This window comes from Saimiri boliviensis, chromosome 14, assembly GCF_048565385.1.
Source record: "Saimiri boliviensis isolate mSaiBol1 chromosome 14, mSaiBol1.pri, whole genome shotgun sequence".
Lineage (NCBI taxonomy): Eukaryota > Metazoa > Chordata > Mammalia > Primates > Cebidae > Saimiri > Saimiri boliviensis.
Window position 1 is genome coordinate 28,294,898 of NC_133462.1, and position 19,191 is coordinate 28,314,088.

Genomic DNA, 19,191 nt, shown 5'->3' on the forward strand with positions numbered 1-19,191 from the left:
CAACACAGGGAGATTCCACCTCAAAAAAAAAAAAGAGAGAAAATGAATCATTTAATGACTTGCTGAGAAAGTGAACCATAGACGCTCAGGCCAAACCTGAATGCAGAATTAAGTATCTGACCAGCACAGTCTGGAGCTGCTTTCTAAGTCAGATGACCAAAACCACCATTAAAAAGCAGCCCTGGCCGGGCACGGTGGCTCAAGCCTGTAATCCCAGCACTTTGGGAGGCCGAGGCGGGTGGATCACAAGGTCAAGAGATCGAGACCATCTTGGTCAACATGGTGAAACCCCGTCTCTACTAAAAATACAAAAAAAATAGCTGGGCATGGTGGTGCGTGCCTGTAATCCCAGCTACTCAGGTGGCTGAGGCAGGAGAATTGCCTGAACCCAGGAGGCGGAGGTTGTGGTGAGCCGAGATCGCGCCATTGCACTCCAGCCTGGGTAACAAGAGCGAAACTCCGTCTCAAAAAAAAAAAAAAAGCAGCCCTGTTCCAAACACAGAGAAAGCAGGCATGGCCTATGCCAGGCGTCCCCAAACTTTTTACACAGGGGGCCAGTTCACTGTCCTTCAGACCATCATTGGAGGGCCGCCACATACTGTGCTCCTCTCACTGACCACCAATGAAAGAGGTGCCCCTTGCTGAAGTGTGGCGGGGGGCCGGATAAATGGCCTCAGATTACAGAAAATAATTAAGTTCTGCCGGGCGCGGTGGCTCAAGCCTGTAATCCCAGCACTTTGGGAGGCCGAGGCGGGTGGATCACGAGGTCGAGAGATCGAGACCATCCCGGTCAACATGGTGAAACCCCGTCTCTACTAAAAATACAAAAAATTAGCTGGGCATGGTGGCACGTGCCTGTAATTCCAGCTACTCAGGAGGCTGAGGCAGGAGAATTGCCTGAACCCAGGAGGCGGAGGTTGCGGTGAGCCGAGATCGCGCCATTGCACTCCAGCCTGGGTAACAAGAGCGAAACTCCGTCTCAAAAAAAAAAAAAAAAAAAAATAATTAAGTTCTTCCAAAGAGGTGGCATTTAGTCCCAGGTGGCTTTCAAATCAGGAAAACCTAAGAATGATGACGCCCTTCCCAGGTCAAGGGATAAACAGAACTGTGATCAAAAATTAGAAAATTAAGGGGGAAACGGATATGTAGGTACATTCTCTTGATTCCATACAAGACATCTAAATGACCAAGATGGATCTGTCTGCTTAGAAGACAAGTGGGAAAATAAGACAAAAGTCAGTCACAGGGCCTGGAAGAGAGAAGACAGAAAATTCACAGGGATAGGCGTGCAGCAAGAGGAGAGAGACCAAGAGGAAAGCAAAATACAAAAGAACACAACCTGACAGAATCTGCAAAAATGGCATTGTGAATTTTTTTGTGTGTGTGAGACTGGGTGTCTCTCTCTCTCTCTCTCTCTGTCACCCAGACGGGACTACAGAGGCAGGAACATAGCTCACTGACACCTCAACCTCCTGGGTTCAAGTGATACTCACCCCTCAGCCTCCCAAGTAGCTAGGACTAAAGGTGTGAGCCACCATGGGCCCACTAATTAAAAAAAAATTTTTTTTGAGACAGAGTCTCGCTCTGTTGCCAGGAGTCAGGCTGGAGTGCAGTGGCGGGATCTCGGCTCACTGCAACCTCCGCCTCCTGGGTTCAAGCAATTCTCCTGCCTCAGCCTCCTGAGGAGCTGGGGCTACAGGTGCACGCCACCACACCCAGCTAACTTTTGTATTTTTAGTAGAGACGGGTTTTCACCATGTTGGCCAGGATGGTCTCGATCTCTTGCCTTCGTGATCCACCCGCCTCGGCCTCCCAAAGTGCTGGGATTACAGGCTTGAGCCACCGCACCCGGCCTAATTTTTAAATTTTTTGTAGAGACAGGGTCTCGCCACGTTGCCCAGGTTGGTTACTGCAAATTCTCTAGCCAGGAAATTTCAAAGTAAAGTGACGCTGCCTATAGTCGTGAACTATTTCCTTAGGGTAGTCCCAGAGCAGCCAAAACACACCCACCTCACTGCCAAAACCATACTCAGAGAAGGAAGCCTTTCAGGTATAGTGTCCTGCCACGCACTGTAACAGCTCCGGGATCTGCTGAGCAGACCCAGGGAACAAGGTGGCCGGCAGGTGCTCTGAGGCCTTTCAGAGGAAAGAATAATGGAGAGACCAATTACTGTGACCTCAAAAAAGCTACCGAGGAGTTTGAGACTAGCCTGACCAACATGGTGGAATCCTGTCTCTACTAAAAACACAAAATTAGCCAGGTGTGGTGGCAGTTGCCTGTAATCCCAGCTGCTCGGAAGGCTGAGTTGCCTGAACCTGAGAGGTGGAGGTTGAAGTGAGCTGAGATTGCGCCACTCTACTCCAGCCTGAGTGACTGAGTGAGACTCCATCTCAGAAAAAAAAAAAAAAAAAAAAAAAAAAAAGGCTGCTGAGGAGGCGGCTAGGTATGTGGTGGTTCACAGTTACAATCCCAGCACTTGGGGAGGCTGAGGCAGGTGATTGCTGGAGGCTGGGAGTTGAAGACCAGCCTGGGCAACATAGTGAGACCCTAGCTCTAAAGAAAATATAAAAATAAATAAAATTACATTTTTAAAAAGCTACTGAGGAAAGGAAGACATACCCTCCTTGACTCTGATGGGGATTTAAAAAAAATTTTTGAGACAGAGTCTCAGTCTGTTGCCCAGAGTAGAGTGCAGTGGCATGATCACAGCTCACTGCAGCCTCAACCTCCTGGGCTCAAGTAATTGTCTTGCCTTAGCCTCCCGAGTAGCTGGAACCACAATCATGTGCCCCATGCCTGGCTAATTTTTTTTTTTTTTGTAGAGACAGTGTTTCGCCATGTTGCCCAGGCTGATCTTGAACTCCTGGGCTTAAGTGATCTGACCACCCTGGCCACACAAAGTGTTAGGATTACAGGTGTGAGCCACCACACCTGGCCTGGCCTGATGGGGATATTTAACGGATTCATTCTTTCAAAGTTAGCTGACTTGATGAAGCAGATGAGTAAGTATATCCTTCTAGATGACTTAAAATGCAGTTGAGGGCCAGGCCTGGTGACACACACCTGTAGTCCCAGCTACTCAGGAGGCTGAGGTGGGAGGATCACTTGAACTCCAGAGGCAGAGGTTACAATGATCAGAGATCGAGCCACTGCGCTCCAGCCTGGGCAACAGAGTGAGACTCTTGCCTCATTAAAAAAAAAAAAAAAAAAAAAAAAGTGCAGTTGAGGAGACCATTAGAAACTGACAGATGCAGATACAAGAGAAATAATCTTAAATAAAAATGCAATCGGCTAGGCCTGGTGGCTCACGCCTGTAATCCCAGCACTTTGGGAGGCTCAGGCAGGTTGATCACAGGGTCAGGAATTCGAGACCAGCTTGCCCAACATGGTGAAACCCTGCCTCTACTAAAAATACAAAAAACTCAGCTGGGCATGGTGATGGGCACCTGCTAATTCCAGTTACTTGGGAAGCTGAGGCAGGAGAATTGCTTGAACCTGAGAGACGGTTGCGGTGAGCTGAGATCACGTCATTACTCTCCAGCCTGGGCGATAGAGCAAGACTCCATCTCAAAAAGAAAAAAGAAAAAAAATGCAATAACCAAGGAGGCTGGGGTCTCTCAGAGAGAAGGCAAAAGATGGAAAGCTGGATGTAGCACTGAGTTCAAAGGTCAATAACAGGTGTTACCTAAGCACTTAGGTTAGAGAAAATTAGTTCAGTAAAGAAGAACAGAGATGCCTGGCACGAGGGTTCACCCCTGTAATGCCGGCACTTTGGGAAGCCAAGGTGGGTGGATCACTTCAGGTCACTTTGAGACCAGCCTGGCCAAGCCTACCAGAAACACAAAAGTTAGCCGAGCATGATGGCTCATACCTGTAATTCCAGGTACTTGGGAGGCTGAGGCATAAGAATTGCTTGAACCTTGAAGGTGGAGGTTGTGGTGAGCTGAGGTAACACCAACTACACTCCAGGGTGGGCGACATAGCAAGACTGTCTCAAAAAAATAAAAATAAGGCTGGGCATGGTAGCTCATTCATGCCTGTAATCCCAGCACTTTGGGAGGCGGAGGCAGGTGGACCACCTGAGGTCAGGAGTTCAAGACCAGTCTGACCAACATGATGAAACCCTATCTCTAAAAATACAAAATTAGCCAGGTGTGGTGGTGCGTGCCTATAATCCCAGCTACTCAGGAGGCTGTGGCAGGAGAGTCGTTTGAATCTGAGAGGCAGAGGTTGCAGTGAGCTGAAATCACGCCATTGCAATCCAGCCTGGGCAACAGAGTGAGACTTCCTCCCCTCCCCTCCCCCCACAAAAGGCTGGGAGTGGTGGCTCACACCTGTAATCCCAGCACTTTGGGAGGCTGAGGCAAGTGGATCACCTGAAGTTAGGAGTTTGAGGTCAGCCTGACCGACATGGAGAAATCTGTCTCTACTAAAAATACAAAAATTACCTGGGCATGGTGGTGGGCGCCTACTAATCTCAGCTGCTCATGAGGCTGAGACAGGAGAATTGCTTGAACCTGGGAGGCAGAGGTTTCAGTGAGTCAAGATTGTGCCACTGCACTCTAGCCTGGGTGACAAAGAATAAGACTCCGTCTCAAAATGAATGAATGAACGAATGAATGAATGAATGAAAGAAAAAGAACAGCAGAATGTGCAAGGAGAAAAGTCCCAGAATACCGCAAAATACTGTTACACTGGGTTGGCTCTCTGAGAAGACACTGGAACCTCTTCAGCCATTTGCTTTTCAGAACCAGAAACCAGGAAACCGCAAACAACAGGATTTCCAGGAATAAAGCTGGTGTGAGCTACAAAGGGCACTGTGTGGCTCAGCGAAGACCCCTCAAGATCCAGAGTTCCACTAAATAGAGCAAAGGCACTTCACCAGGAGAAGGGCTTAAATTATGGGTCCAAAAACCAAGTGGCAAAAAGAGCAATCTGCAGCATGACTGCTTCTCCTAGACAAGGCTGAGTAGGCGAAACACTACGGTACACACAGTGACTATTAGCCACTGCCAGAAACAGGCTGAACAGCCCTGGGAGACAAGAGAAGGCAGGTGGCGGGAGCTGTTAATGGAAAGAAGGGAGAGTTTCCGAACCAGCACATCCACTGGAGATGCTGGGCCACCAGATGCCTCCTAGTCAATAAAGCCTGGTGCCTCATTTGATCTCGGCCTCATCCTTATCCCGGAGAGACCATGATAATGACTGCCGGTCCCCAACAGCTCGGGCACTGATCATTCCTTGCCATCAACCTGATCCCTGAGCATTCTTCAGGCTCCTTGCCCCACCCAGTCAGGCCTCTGCTCAAATATCACTCCCACAAATAGAGACTCCCTCACTACCCCTGCCAAAAATAGCTCCCAGTCAACTCCCATCGCTTCTCCCTGGTCCAGTTTTCACGGTTCTTCCATCACTGCCTAACCTCTTACTACATGCTTATTGTTTGTCTTCCTCATGAAAACCTAGGTTTATGTGGGCAGAGACTTTTAGCCATTGCAGATTCCCCAGCACCTAAACTAAAACATGGCTTGGCATCCCGCATGAGCTGAACAAGTATCTGCTGAATGAATCAAAGAAAAAAAACTTCACCAATACAACAATGATGTAAGATCTTGGCATGTAACCTGGTTATCGCTGAGCCAGGTTTGAGCCCAGTTTTTTTTTTTTTTTTTGAGATGGAGTTTCACTCTTGTTACCCAGGCTGGAGTGCAATGGCGCGATCTCGGCTCACCAAAACCTCCGCCTCCTGGGTTCAGGCAATTCTCCTGCCTCAGCCTCCTGAGTAGCTGGGATTACAGGCATGTGCCACCATGCCCAGCTAATTTTTCGTATTTTTAGTAGAGACAGGGTTTCACCATGTTGAGCAGGATGGTCTCGATCTCTCGATCTCGTGATCCACCCGCCTCGGCCTCCCAAAGTGCTGGGATTACAGGCTTGAGCCACCACGCCCAGCCCCAGTTTTGTTAATAACCTGTTGTGCAGCCTTGGGCAAATCACTTCACCCCTCTAGGGCCATACTGCCTCATTTCTGAAACAAGGCAGTTGATCAAGTGAGGACTAAAGTCGCCTTCCAGGCCCAGCATGATGGCTCAAGCCTGTAGTTCCAGCACTTTAGGAGCCCGAGGCAGGTGGATGGCTTAAGCTCAGGAGTTCAAGACCCAGCCTAGGCAATGTGGCAAGATCCTGTCTTTACAAAAAACACAAAAATTGGCTGAGTGCGGTGGCTCACACCTGTAATGCCAGCACTTTGGGAGGCCAAGGCGGGTGGATCACCCGAGATCAGGAGTTCGAGACTAGCCTGGCCAACATGGTGAAACCTCATCTCTACAAAAAATGCAAAAATTAGCTGGGGGTGGTGGCAGGCGCCTGTAATCCCAGCTCCTCAGGAGGCTGAGGCAGGAGAATTGCTTGAACCAGAAGGGAGGTGGAAGTTGCAGTGAGCGGAGATCATGCCACTGCACTCCAGCCTGGGGAACAGAGCAAGACTCTGCCCCCCCACCAAAAAAAAACAACCCCACAAAAGTTAGCTGGGTGTGATGGTCCCAGCTACATGGGAAGCTGAGGTGGGAGGACTGCTTGAGCCCAGATGATCAGGGCTACAGTGAGCTGAGATCATGCCAGTACACTTCAGCGTGGGTGACAGAGTGAGACTCTGTCACAAAAAAAATAAATAAATAAAATTGGTTGGGCACGGTGGCTCATGCCTGTAATCCCAGCACTTTGGGAAGCCGAGACAGGCAGATCAATTAAGGTTAGGAGTTCGAAACCAGCCTGGCCAACATGGTGACACCCCATGTCTACTAAAAATATTTTTAAAATTAGCCAGGTGTGGTGGCGGGTTCCTGCAATCCCAGCTACTCAGCAGCCTGAAGCAGGAGAATCGCTTGAATCCGGGAGGCAGAGGTTCCTGTAAGCTGAGATTGTGCCACTGCGCTCCAGCCTGGGCAACAAGAGCAAAACTGTCTCAAAATAAATAAAATAAAGTCTCCTTCCAACTTTTTACAGTCTGTGAAACAAAGATTTGACCTACTCCTTAAGGCAACTTGTTACTAGCTGAGGGTGAGCTTGGATTTACCTCAGATTAATGAGTTTTTAAAATCTGAGTTGATTCTTTTCAAGAATTCTCTATTCAAGCAGGACAGAACTGGGTAAATGGCAAAAGGGAGGCAGGGGTCTGACAGAAGCAGCATTGCTGTGAGAAAAAACGCCTCCACAGCCTGTAATTTTATTTTTTTCCTTTTTTTTTTTTTTCTTCTGAGACAAGGTTTCACTCTGTCACCTGGGCTGGAGGGCAGTCTCGAAATCATTGCTCACTGCAGCCTTGACCTCCCTGGGCTTAGTTGATCCTCCCACCTCAGCCTCTGGAGTAGATGGGACTATACAAGGCCATGCGACCACGCCCGCCTAATTTTTTGTAGAAACGTTGTCTCGGCCGGGCGCGGTGGCTCAAGCCTGTAATCCCAGCACTTTGGGAGGCCGAGGCGGGTGGATCACGAGGTCAAGAGATCGAGACCATCCTGGTCAACAAGGTGAAACCCCGTCTCTACTAAAAATACTAAAAAAAAAAACTAGCTGGGCATGGTGGTGCGTGCCTGTAATCCCAGCTACTCAGGAGGCTGAGGCAGGAGAATTGCTTGAACCCAGGAGGCGGAGGTTGTGGTGAGCCGAGATCGCGCCATTGCACTCCAGCCTGGGTAACAAGAGCGAAACTCCGTCTCAAAAAAAAAAAAAAAAAAAAAAAAAAAAACGTTGTCTCACTGTGGTGCCCAGGCTTGTCTCAAACTCCTGGGTTCTAGTGATCTGCCTGCCTCCACCTCCCAAAATGCTGGGATTACAGGCAGAAGCCACTGAGCCTGGCCCTAGAAAGTTTCTTAAAGGGAAGAATGACAGCCACTCTCCCGCATTCTTTGACGCACCAAGATGACACAGAAGTCAAATTGGGACAGGGGAGGGAACTCACTCAGAAGAGGATGGACTACTGGATGGTACAAGTCACCAGTAGATAGAGAAAAAAAGCAAAAGCTGCAAGATCCCCTAATACTGAAACTGAACCAGAACCCGTTTCTCCTCCTCATAGGCCTCAAATGACCCACTTCACACTTTGGGTCTCAGCTTCCCTCCTATGACACGAGGAATTATTGATGAGGACACAAGGCTCTCCAGAAACCAGTACCAAACTTCCACGTCCAAGGAGGAGGATGCCCTTCCCGGTTCCTGAGACACCAGACTTGAGATTCCCGGGGAGAAGTCAGGGGTCTCGCCTCCGCCAACCCCTACCCCAAGTCACTTTAGGCGGAAGCGTTTGGGGCTGATGCTCCCGAAGCTAAACTAGGAGGCGCTGGTAGCTGCAGGACCCAGTGATGTCCCCATCGCCACCAACATGTGGAATCATCTGAAAACCAGACAATTTGCGGATCCTGTTCCTCCCAAGAACAGGCAACTTTCGGAGTACAGTGACTAGGCTCCTGGAGCCCTGTCACCAGAGACGGAGAATAAAGCGTGGGGGGCGAGGACTTTTGTGTCCCCTGAGAAGCTGGAAGCTTTGGGGTCCGGCAGAGGCGGGCGAAGGTCCTGTGGCTTTGACGGAGGTCTCGCCCCCAGGTCGCCGAGGAGCGACCTTCGCCCGCCGCGGTCGCGACCGGTCATCCCAGGTCTTGCAAGGAACCCGCGACTCCTCCCTCGAGGCCCGGCCCGCGCTCACCGCCTTCTCCAGGTGGCTGCGCGCCTGCTCGCTGTTCTTGGTGTGGTGGTAGAGAACGGAGCCCAGCTGCAGGTGCGTACGGGCCTCAATGCGCTGCGGCGGCTTGAAGGGAAACACGGCCTGCAGGCAGTGTACGCACAGGCGGATTTTGGGCGGGCTGGAAGTGCGGAAGTGCTCAGCGAAGCCCAGAAGCGCCAGGTACCACGAGTCGGCCGCCTCGGCCTGCGCAGCCTGGGCCGCCGCAGCCTGGGCCGCTGCCGCCGCCTGAGCCGCCATTTTGGCCTCCACAACAACAAGACGCCGCCACAGGGAGGCGGAAGAAGGCGCGCGGGGCGGGACCCGGCGCTCCTCCCGGCTTTCGCGAGATCTGCCGCCCAAAGCATCCTGGAACATGTAGTTTGTAATCGGGATGCCGCCTCTTCGGGAAGGTGTAAAAAGGGCGATACCATCTGCTTATCACGACTGAGACTTAGGCATCGCCGATAGGCTGAGGCTTTTGTTTCTTGAGGTAAAAAATACCAATAATCCACGACGTGATAGGGCGAGTCTGACCTACGCGAACTACATCTCCCATCAGGCGATGCGCACTATAACAGGGCCCCTTAAGTGGCACTGGAGCATTGTGGGATTGGATGAGTCTCAAGATGGACAACCGGGATGTTGCAGGTAACAGCCCCTGCCTCCCCTCAGGAACCCGCCTGGGTCCCGGGGTTATGTGTCTCCCATTACTCCTCGAGTCAGTCCTACTGCGACCCGTGGACCCCTCGCCTCAGCCCCTGGGCAGCCTAAAGCATCGGCTTCTGCACCTCCTGGTTTCCCGAGACCCCAGACCCAGGTTGCTGGCGGCCCCCCCGGTTTATTGAGGACGCACGGATCTCCGTAGAGGCCGCCACCCGGCTTGGCCCTGCGTCCCGTTTCCGAAACAACCGCCCTCGGGGTTGTTCCAAGCTCCATTCCCCGATGCAGCAGCAACCTTGGGCTGTCCTGCACCCCTCTTTTCGTAGCAGCTGCCCTCTGGCCTGTGTCCCGCTTTCTGGAAAAGCTGCTTTTCCGAAGTGCTCCGAGGCTCCCTTAACACACTTTCCCGCGTCTTTTGACCCTCACTTTGCTGCAAGCCTTGGCCTTCCTACTTAACCAGAATAGAATGCATTCGCTCATCACCAAATACTTAGAGTGTGCTTATTGTGTGCCAGCACTGTGCTAGGCGCTGCGCATGCAGGAGTGACCGAAACAGGGCCCTGACTTTCTGGAGGGTTCTTTCTACTGGGGTGTCAGTGCACTAATGAGTAAATATTTACAAAGACTGACTTATTATGTGAGGTGGAGGGGTGGAGGCTGCTGATACTGGGTAGTCAGGAAAGACCTTTTCTTTTCTTTTTTTTTTTTTTTTTTTTGGAGACAGGGTCTCTGTCACCCAGGCTGGAGTGCAGTAGCACAATCATGGCTCACTGCGGCTCCCCGGATTCAGGTGATCCACCTTAGCCTCCCGAGTAGCTGGGAACACAGGTGTGCACCACCACACACAGCTAATTTGTGTATTTATTGTTTTGCCATGTTTCTCATGCTGGTCTGGAACTCCTAGGCTCAAGGGATCCTTCCACCTCACCGTCCCAAGTGCTGGGATTAAATAAAGTGTTGAGCCACCACACTTGGCCCAAAGAAAATCCTTTTCAAGTAGAAGACCTTTGAGTTGAGACAATGATTGCCAGCAATGGGAATACCTGGAGAGTGGAGCCTTCCATGCAGAGGGGGGACCAGTAAATGCAAAGGCCATGGTAGGATGGGCTTGTCCTTTTGAAGACTGTCAAGGATGAAGCAGAAGTGGGGAGGGGAACCATGTGGCAGGGCCTTGAAAATGAACTTTTAGAATTCTCCGCCCCCCCCACCCCACTTTTTGCTTTGTCTCCCAGGCTGGAGTTCAGTGGTGCCATGTTGGCTCTCTCCAACCTCTGCCTCCCCGGGTCAAGCCATTCTCCTGCCTCAGCCTCGTGAGTAGCTGGGATTACAGGCGCTTGCCCCTGCACCCGCCACATTTTTTGTATTTTTAGTAGAGATGGGGTTTCACCATGTTGGCCAGGCTGGTCTCAAACTCCTGACCTCAAGTAATCTGCCTGCCTCGTTCTCCCAAATTGTTGGGGTTACAGGCGTGAGTCACTGTGCCTTGCTCAGACTTTAAGAATTTGGATTTTATTCTGAGTCCCATGGGGAACCTCTGAGGTGTCTTCCCTGTCTCCATGCTGTTACCCTAGTCTGAAGACGTCATTGTTTGTTGCTTGGAACCAGTGGGCCTCCCTGGTCTTGCTGCTTGTGCATTTTCTGGCCAGAATGATTACCTAGCAGCCAGGATGAAAATAGAAAGACCCTGTGGATATTGACCAGATGTGGTGATCCACACCTAAAATCCCAGCACTTTGGGAGGCTTCCATGAGAGGCTCCCTTGAGGACAGGAGTTGAAGACTACCTAGGCAACATAGCAAGAACCTGTCTCTACAAAAAATAAAAGAAAATGGGCCGGGCGCGGTGGCTCAAGCCTGTAATCCCAGCACTTCGAGAGGCCGAGGCGGGTGGATCATGAGGTCAAGAGATCGAGACCATCCTGGTCAACATGGTGAAATCCCATCTTTACTAAAAAATACAAAAAATTAGCTGGGCGTGGTGGCGCGTGCCTGTAATCCCAGCTACTCAGGAGACTGAGGCAGGAGAATTGCCTGAACCCAGGAGGCGGAGGTTGCGGTGAGCCGAGATCGCGCCATTGCACTCCAGCCCGGGTAGCAAGAGTGAAACTCCCTCTCAAAAAAAAAAAGAAAATAACCAGGCCTGGTAGAGTGTGCCTGTAGTCCCAGCCAACCAGGTGGCTGAGGTGGGAGAATCTGTAGCGCCCAAGAGTTTGAAGGTGCAGTGAACTATCACGCAGCTGCACTCCAGCCTGGGCAACTCGGAGACCCTGTCTCAAAACAACAACAAAAACGCTGGGTTCGGTAGCTCACACCTGTAATCCTAGCACTTTGGGAGGCTGAGGTGGGCAGGTCACTTGAGGTCAGGAGTTCGAGACCAGCCTGGACAACATGGTGAAACCCTGTCTCTACTAAAAATATAAAAATTAGTGAGGTATGGTGATGGGCACCTTTAATCCCAGCTACTTGGGAAGCTGAGGCAGGAGAATTGCTTCAACCTGGGAAATGGGGGTTGCAGTGAGCTGAGATGGTGCCACTGCCCTCCAGCTTGAGTGACAGAGTGAGACTTTGTCTCAAAAAGGCCAACTAGGGACACCGTAGCTCATGCCTGTAATCCCAGCACTTTGGGAGACCAAGGTGGGAAGATTGTTTGAGACCAGCCAGGGCACTATAGCAAGACCTCATCTGTATGAAAAAATTTAAACATTAGCCAAGTGAGGTGGTACATGCCTGTAATCCCAGCTATTCAGGAGGCTGAAGTAGGAGGATCGCTTGAGCTGGGGAGGCAGAGGCTGCGGTGAGCTGAAATCACACCACTGTACTCCAGCCTGGGAAACAGAGCCAGACCCTGTCTCAAAAAAAAAAAAAAGATCCAATGGATCTTGTCAATCTTCATCTTAGTGTTTCCCGATCACTCCCCAAAGTGCTTATAATAAAGCACATATGCTCTGACATGCCCCACCTCTGCCTGTCCCTGGAGCAGGCCCCTCTCTCCATGCTGGGCACTTGCTGCTCCTTGGATGTACCAGGTTTCTTCCTGCCTTGGGCTTTGGCATCTGCTCCTTCCTCCGCCCAGATCGTCTCCCATTTGGCTTTTCACGGTCCTGGCTTATTCGCTTTTTCTGGTTTAAATGTCTCCTCCTCTAGTGTTTATCTTCTGGCTGCCCTCTCTGCATACGTACTCTTCTGTGACTATGTTTCACCGTTTTTAGTTTCCAGCAGAGTTCTTACCACATTATGCAGTTACTTTAAAAAAAATTTTTTTTGAGACGGAGTCTCGGAGTCACAGGCTGGAGTACAGTGGCACCATCTCAGTTCACTGCAACCTCTGACTCCCTGGTTCAAGTGATTCTCCTGCCTCAGCCTCCCAAGTAGCTGGGATTAAAGGCATGCACCACCACATCCAGCTCATTTTTGTATTTTTAGTGGAGATGAGGTTTCACCGTGTTGGCCAGGATGATCTCAATCTCTTGACCTCGTCATCCACCCGTCTCAGCCTCCCAAAGTGCTGGGATTACAGGTGTGAGCCACCGCACCTGGCTGTGCAGTTACTTTTTTTTTATGGGTCTGTTGCCTTCCCAGCCCAAAGTGAGTCCCACGTGGGCAATGACCTGCGCTTTCTTGTGTAGCACCTGGTAAGTACAGGGACAGTACACAGCAGGCACTCTGTAAGTGTCTGCTGAATAAATGAACCAATGGATGTGTGAATTAATCTTGCCATCTGACCTGTCATAGCTTCTTGGGGTGTTTGTGGAGCAAAGGTGATTTCTGATATACTCCTTTCCCTCCCCAGGAAAGGCTAACCGGTGGTTTGGGGTTGCTCCCCCTAAATCTGGAAAAATGAACATGAACATCCTTCACCAGGAAGAGCTTATCGCTCAGAAGAAACGGGAAATTGAAGCCAAAATGGAACAGAAAGCCAAGCAGAATCAGGTGGCCAGCCCTCAGCCCCCACATCCTGGCGAGTAAGTGCCTCAGGGGGCCTGGATGGGGATCTTTGAGGGTCACCAGCATAGAGTTTTGCTTGTGAGGGCGGTCAGTGTGTGCCTGCATCCAGTCTGATGACCTACGGAATGACCTAGATGCCCTTGGGAGGCTCACTGTGGCAAGAGAGAAATGAGGGGTGTGTGGGACCCCAGAAGCCAGCTTGCCAACTCATTCACTCAGCAGTTATTTACTGCCAGCCAGCTGTGGGGCAGAGGGCAGGGGTATAACAGTAAAAAAAATCTCTGCTGTGAGGCCAGGTGTGCTGGCTCACACCTGTAATCCCAGCACTTTGGGAGGCCAAGGCAGAGGATCACTTGACGCCAGGAGTTTGAGACCAGCTTTGACAACATAGTGAAACCCTGCCCCTACTAAAAAATATAAAAAAAATTAGGTGGACATGGTGGCATGTACCTGTAGTCCCAGCTACTCAGGAGGCTGAGGCATGAGAATCTCTGGGACCTGGCAGGCAGAGGTTGCAGTGAGTCAAGATCGTACCACTGCATACCACCCTGGCCAACAAAGTGAGACTCTGTCTCAAAAAACAAGCTCTGTCCTTATGGGGTCACAAACTGTTAGCAAAGGGATGCGGGTGCCACCCCAGAACTCCTGGAAGGTAGCACTAGGCAGTGTGTTTCCAGGCCCTGTGGCCACAGAGAAGCTTTTCATCCTGAAAGCCCAGATGGAGCTGGCCCACTGAGGAAGCAGAGAAAGGCCTGTCCAGCAGAGGGCAGGAAGGGGAGAGAGACTGTATGTGAAGGGGCAGCCTAAGCTGCTGTACCAAAGGGGCTGTCCCTTAGTGGATGGGAGGTGGATGGCAGCTCAGCAAGGGTTTCCACTTGACTATCCTGAGAAACACTGAGGGCACCAATGGTTTTGATCAAGGGGTGGTGTTGTGATGAGGGTGACCAGTTCCAAGCTTTTCAGGCTGGAGGTTGATAATCTGAGAGGCAGGCCCCTTCCTCTGGGGTCTGGAGTACAGAGCATGTTAACCTTCCCCAAGGCCTTGTCCCAGCTCTGGCCTTTCCTTTTCTTTCTTTTTTCTTCAAGATGGGGTTTTGCTCTGTCACCCAGGCTGGAGTGCAGTAGTAGTGGGATCATGGCTCACTGCAGCCTTGAGCTCTTGGGCTTTAGCAGTTCTCCTGCCTCAGCCTCCCAAGTAGCTGGGACCACAAGGACGTGCCACCATGCCTGGCTAATTTTTTCTATTATTTGTAGATATGAAGTTTTGCTATGTTGCCCAGGCTGGTCTCAAACACCTAGACTCAAGTGATCCTTCCACCTTGGCCTCCCAAAGGGAGGTTCCCCCCGCCAACGGGATTGCAGTCATGAGCCACTGCACCCAGCAGCTCTTGCCTTTTCTTTTTTCTTTTTCTTCTTTTTTGAGACGGAGTTTTGCTCTTGTTGCACAGGCTGGAGTGCAGTGGCATGATCTTGGCTCACTGCAACCTCCACCTCCTGAGTTCGAGAGATTCTCCTGCCTCAGCCTCCCAAGTAGCTGTGATTACAGACGGGCACCACTATGCCCAGCTAATTTTGTATTTTTAGTAGAGATGGGGTTTCTTTATGTTGGTCAGGCTGGTCTTGAACTCCTGACCTCAGGTGATCCACCTGCCTTGGCCTTCCAAAGTGAGCCACTGTGCCTAGCCTTCTAACAATTTTTATTTCAAATATATTTTGATTTAAGTAGAGCCACACTGTAGGTATTGTTTTATATCCTGCTCTTTTGTTTTTCCTTTAACATTGTGTTTGATTGTCTAAAATTTCTTTTTTTTTTTTTGAGACCGAGTTTTGCTCTTGTTACCCAGGCTGGAGTGCAATGGCACAATCTCAGCTCATCACAACCTCTGCCTCCTGGGTTCAAGCAATTCTCCTGCCTCAGCCTCCTGAGTAGCTGGGATTACAGGCATGTGCCACCATGCCCAGCTAATTTTTTTTTATTTTTAGTAGAAATGGGGTTTCACCATGTTGACCAGGATGGTCTTGATCTCTCTACCTCGTGATCCACCTGCTTAAGCCTCCCAAAGTGCTGGGATTACAGGCTTGAGCCAACGTGCCCGGCCTGATTGTCTAAAATTTCAACTTTTCAGGGCTGCCCCATCTTCCCTGTGGATGGCCCATAATTTATTTAACCAGTGCCCCCTGTTGACTTATTTAGGTTATTCATTTTTAGTTCATTGGTATTTCTTTTTCCTTTTTAAAGGAAAAAGGCTAGCCCTGTGGACTCCATAAGCTTTTACCACCTTTGGGTACATCCATATGGTGGAACATCATGTGGGTTTAAAAAGCAGTGTGTCGGAGGAATTTGAGATTGGAGCAGGATGGTGTGCTATAGTAGGAAATAGAAGAGGTAGAATGTGTGCTGTGATCACAGCCTTATTTCCTCTGACTTCTAATTTAGAGAGCCAAATAAAGACATACCAGTGTTAATAGTGGCTGTTAAAAGTAGAGAGATTTAGTTGGGTTTTCCCATTCCTTTCTATGTTTCAGTTTTTCTTTTCTTTTTTCTTTTTGAAATGGTCCTACTCTGTCACCCAGGCTGGAGTGCAGTGGCATGATTGCAGCTTACTGCAGCCTCGACGTCCTGGGCTCTGGTGATCCTCTGAAGTGCTGGGACTATAGACATGTACCATCACACCCAGCTACTTCTTTGTATTCTTTGTAGAGATGGGGTTTTCTCTGTATTACCCGGGCTTATTTCAGTTTTTCTACATTGTCATTTGTTCCATAATAAGCCTCTATTACTTTTTTCTTTTTTTTTTAAAGAGACAAGATCTCACTCTGTTACCCAGGCTGAAGTATAGTGGTGTGATCATACGTCATGATAGCCTCAAACTCCTGGGCTCAAGCGATTCTCCTGTTTCAGTCTCCTCAGTAGCTGGGATTACAAAGATGAGCCACCGTGTTTAGCTAGAGCCTGTGTTTCTTTACCCATGTGTGCCTGTAGCTCAGAGCTGGGGTCTGCAAGCATTTCTTTGGGCATCATAGATTTCTAAGAAAACAGCCAAAGCAATCTTGCTGGAAGAATCACAGGGCATTTTGTATTTTATCTCTACTCTCTCCCTCTTTTTTTTTTTTTTGCAAAATATATGTATAACTTTTTTTTTTTTTTTTTTGAGACGGAGTTCCGCTCTTGTTACCCAGGCTGGAGTGCAATGGCGCGATCTCGGCTCACCGCAACCTCCGCCTCCTGGGTTCAGGCAATTCTCCTGCCTCAGCCTCCTGAGTAGCTGGGATTACAGGCACGCGCCACCATGCCCAGCTAATTTTTTGTATTTTTAGTAGAGACGGGGTTTCACCATGTTGACCAGGATGGTCTCGATCTCTCGACCTCGTGATCCACCCGCCTCGGCCTCCCAAAGTGCTGGGATTACAGGCTTGAGCCACCGCGCCCAGCCTAACTTTTTTTAAAATAACAAGTCAACACAAACGCAAACCAAAGGGCCTAAATATATTTAAATCAGAGCTGGGCACTGCTGATATGCTGTTGTCAGAGCTGCCCTTCATGCCTGTCAGAAAATGGCATTGGCTAGGAACGGTGTCAAATGCCTGTAGTCCTAGTGACTTGGGAGGCTAAGATGGGACCCTTACTTGAGGCCCTGAGTTTAAGACCAGCCTGTAAGTCCTTATCAACATAGGAAGACCTTATCTCTACCCTCCCCCCCAAAAAATAATTAAATTAAAATATCATTCAGGCATGGTGGCACCTGCCAGTAGTCCCTGTTTTCGCACCATTGCACTCTGTACTTTAGCCTGACAGAGCAAGACCCTGTCTCTTAAAAATAAATAGGCTGGGTGCAGTGGCTCATGGCTGTGATCCCAACACTTTGGGAGGTTGAGGTGGGAGTATCACTTGAGATTAGAAGATTAAGAACAGCGTGGCCAACATAGTGAAACCCCGTCTGTACTAAAAAGACAAAAACTAGCTGGGCGTGGTGGTGCACACCTATAATCCCAGCTGCTTGGGAGGCTGAGGCATGAGAATCTTTTGAGCCCAGGTGGAGGAGGTTGCAGTGAGTCAAGATTGTGCCACTGTACTCCAGCCTGGGTGACAGTGAAACTGCATCTCAAATAAACTCTGTACTTTAGCAAATGAATGAATAAATAAATAAGTAGGGACATGTAGGCTCTGTCTTGGAGAACTCTAAGGTCTAGCAGGGGGACAGACATGAGTCAGTAACAACCCAGATTAACCAGCAAGGGAGGACAGGTGCTGTGCAGAAAGAGAAGAAAGAGAGCAGGAACCATCTTGTCCGAGGGCCATTTGGACCTGGAGGTTTAATATTCAGGCAGAGATGATACATGGAGTAGTGCTCTTATTAGAACAAGATTGTTCCTAGCTTATGGTACCGAAGCCTGCTGTGCTTACTTTGCAGTATCTCCCGAAATCTCCGGGCACCAGTTTGCGGTCCCGTTAGGTGAGAGTGCTGGAGTGAGTGAGGGGCCGTGATGGGCGAGGTGGTGGCCTCATCCTCATTCTTGTCTTCTGGTGCCCTCACTGCTCCTCTAGCCTGCTCACCCTCTCTGTCCTCTGTCTTGGTTCTAGAATGACAAACGCACACAACTCTTCTTGCGTTTCCAACAAGTTTGCCAACGATGGTAGCTTCCTGCAGCAGTTTCTGAAGTTGCAGAAGTCACAGACCAGCACAGGTGAGTGTAGGCCTCCTGTTCCTCGGTGCTGCCCTCGCATCGCCCCCTGGGGTTGCTGGGCACATGGGAAGTGATGGGTCACACCTCCAAATCCTTCTGCTCACCCGTAATCATAGAGCCCCCTTGTTCCACCGTGCTTTCACCAAAGGCATAAATAAATAATACATAAATAATTTTTGGTTTTTGAGACAGAATCTCAGTCTCTTGCTCAGGCTGGAATACAGTGGCTCAATCGTAGCTCACTGCAGTTTTGACCTCTGGGGCTCAAGCAAACCTTCCACCTTAGCATCCCTGTGGCTGGGGCTACAGGACATGCCATCATACCTGGCTAATTTTTGTATTTTTTTGTAGAGTTGGGATTTCATCCCGTTGTCCGGGCTGGTCTTGGACTCCTAAGCTCAAGCAATTCACCTGTCTCAACCTCCCAAAGTGCTGGGATTACAGGCAGGAGCCACTGTACCCAGCCCAAATAATAAATATGTAAATTAATACCAAGGGGGCAAATGTAGACCCCACAGTCAAAGTGTTTACCCTGTAGAAGCAGAGACAGATAAGTCAGATTTACATCTGGGGCAGGTGGGGCCGTGATCAAGCCTTCCCCATGCTTGTGGGACCACTTTGGGAGATGGGAGGCATCTCCATACTGGGTCAGCTTGAACCCACCAGCAGGGGTGAGCAGGTCTTCCACAGATGAGGTTTGCAGAGGCACTGGGCTGGCCTGAGACACCTGAGCTGCATCAGAGAACAGCAGGTTCTGGAGCTGTTGCTGTGGCCGAGGTGCCCGGTGGGCAGGCAGTTGGGGGCGCCCAACAATGACCACTGGGGCACTGGTGTTTATCAGGTACCACCCTGTATGCCAGGGAGTGTGGATTCGGTGCCTGCCATGTCCCTTGCGTTGTGCAAGCAGATGATGCCTGTGCTCTCACTGAATCCTCTGAAGGGACCCCTCTCTCTACCTCTGTTTCTCTTTGGTAGACATCTGACAACACACATCATTTTGTCTTCACTCAGAATTCATAGATGTTGGCGCAGTGGCTCATGCCAGTAATCCCAACACTTTGAGAGGCTGAAGTGGGCAGGATCGCTTGAGCTTGGGAGTTCAGGACCAGCCTGGGCAACATAGCTAAACCTCCTCTCTACAAAAAAAATACAAAAAATTAGCCAGGCACGGTGGTGTGTGC

The 19,191-nt window shown here is 50.0% G+C and overlaps 2 protein-coding genes across 4 annotated transcripts in view; one reads left to right on the forward strand and one right to left on the reverse strand.

Annotated features, from left to right (window-relative positions):
- The window catches only part of MAU2 (MAU2 sister chromatid cohesion factor), a 36,546-nt gene extending 27,524 nt beyond the window's left edge, over nucleotides 1-9,022 (reverse strand). For 2 of the 3 annotated variants that reach the window (XM_003942308.4, XM_010330174.3), the window contains exon 1: nucleotides 8,703-9,021. In XM_003942308.4, coding sequence (XP_003942357.1) covers nucleotides 8,703-8,978 — 276 coding nt within the window. In that variant the 5' untranslated portion in view covers nucleotides 8,979-9,021. Of the gene's footprint in view, nucleotides 1-8,702 lie in introns of all 3 variants that reach the window. The other variant, XM_074384347.1, reaches the window with a different exon arrangement.
- A 101-nt stretch (nucleotides 9,023-9,123) lies between these two features.
- SUGP1 (SURP and G-patch domain containing 1) overlaps nucleotides 9,124-19,191 on the forward strand; it is a 31,206-nt gene continuing 21,138 nt past the window's right edge. The window contains exons 1-3 of the mRNA XM_003942309.4: nucleotides 9,124-9,368; nucleotides 13,170-13,341; nucleotides 17,907-18,010. Coding sequence (XP_003942358.1) covers nucleotides 9,335-9,368; nucleotides 13,170-13,341; nucleotides 17,907-18,010 — 310 coding nt within the window. The 5' untranslated portion in view covers nucleotides 9,124-9,334. The remainder of the gene's footprint in view (nucleotides 9,369-13,169; nucleotides 13,342-17,906; nucleotides 18,011-19,191) is intronic.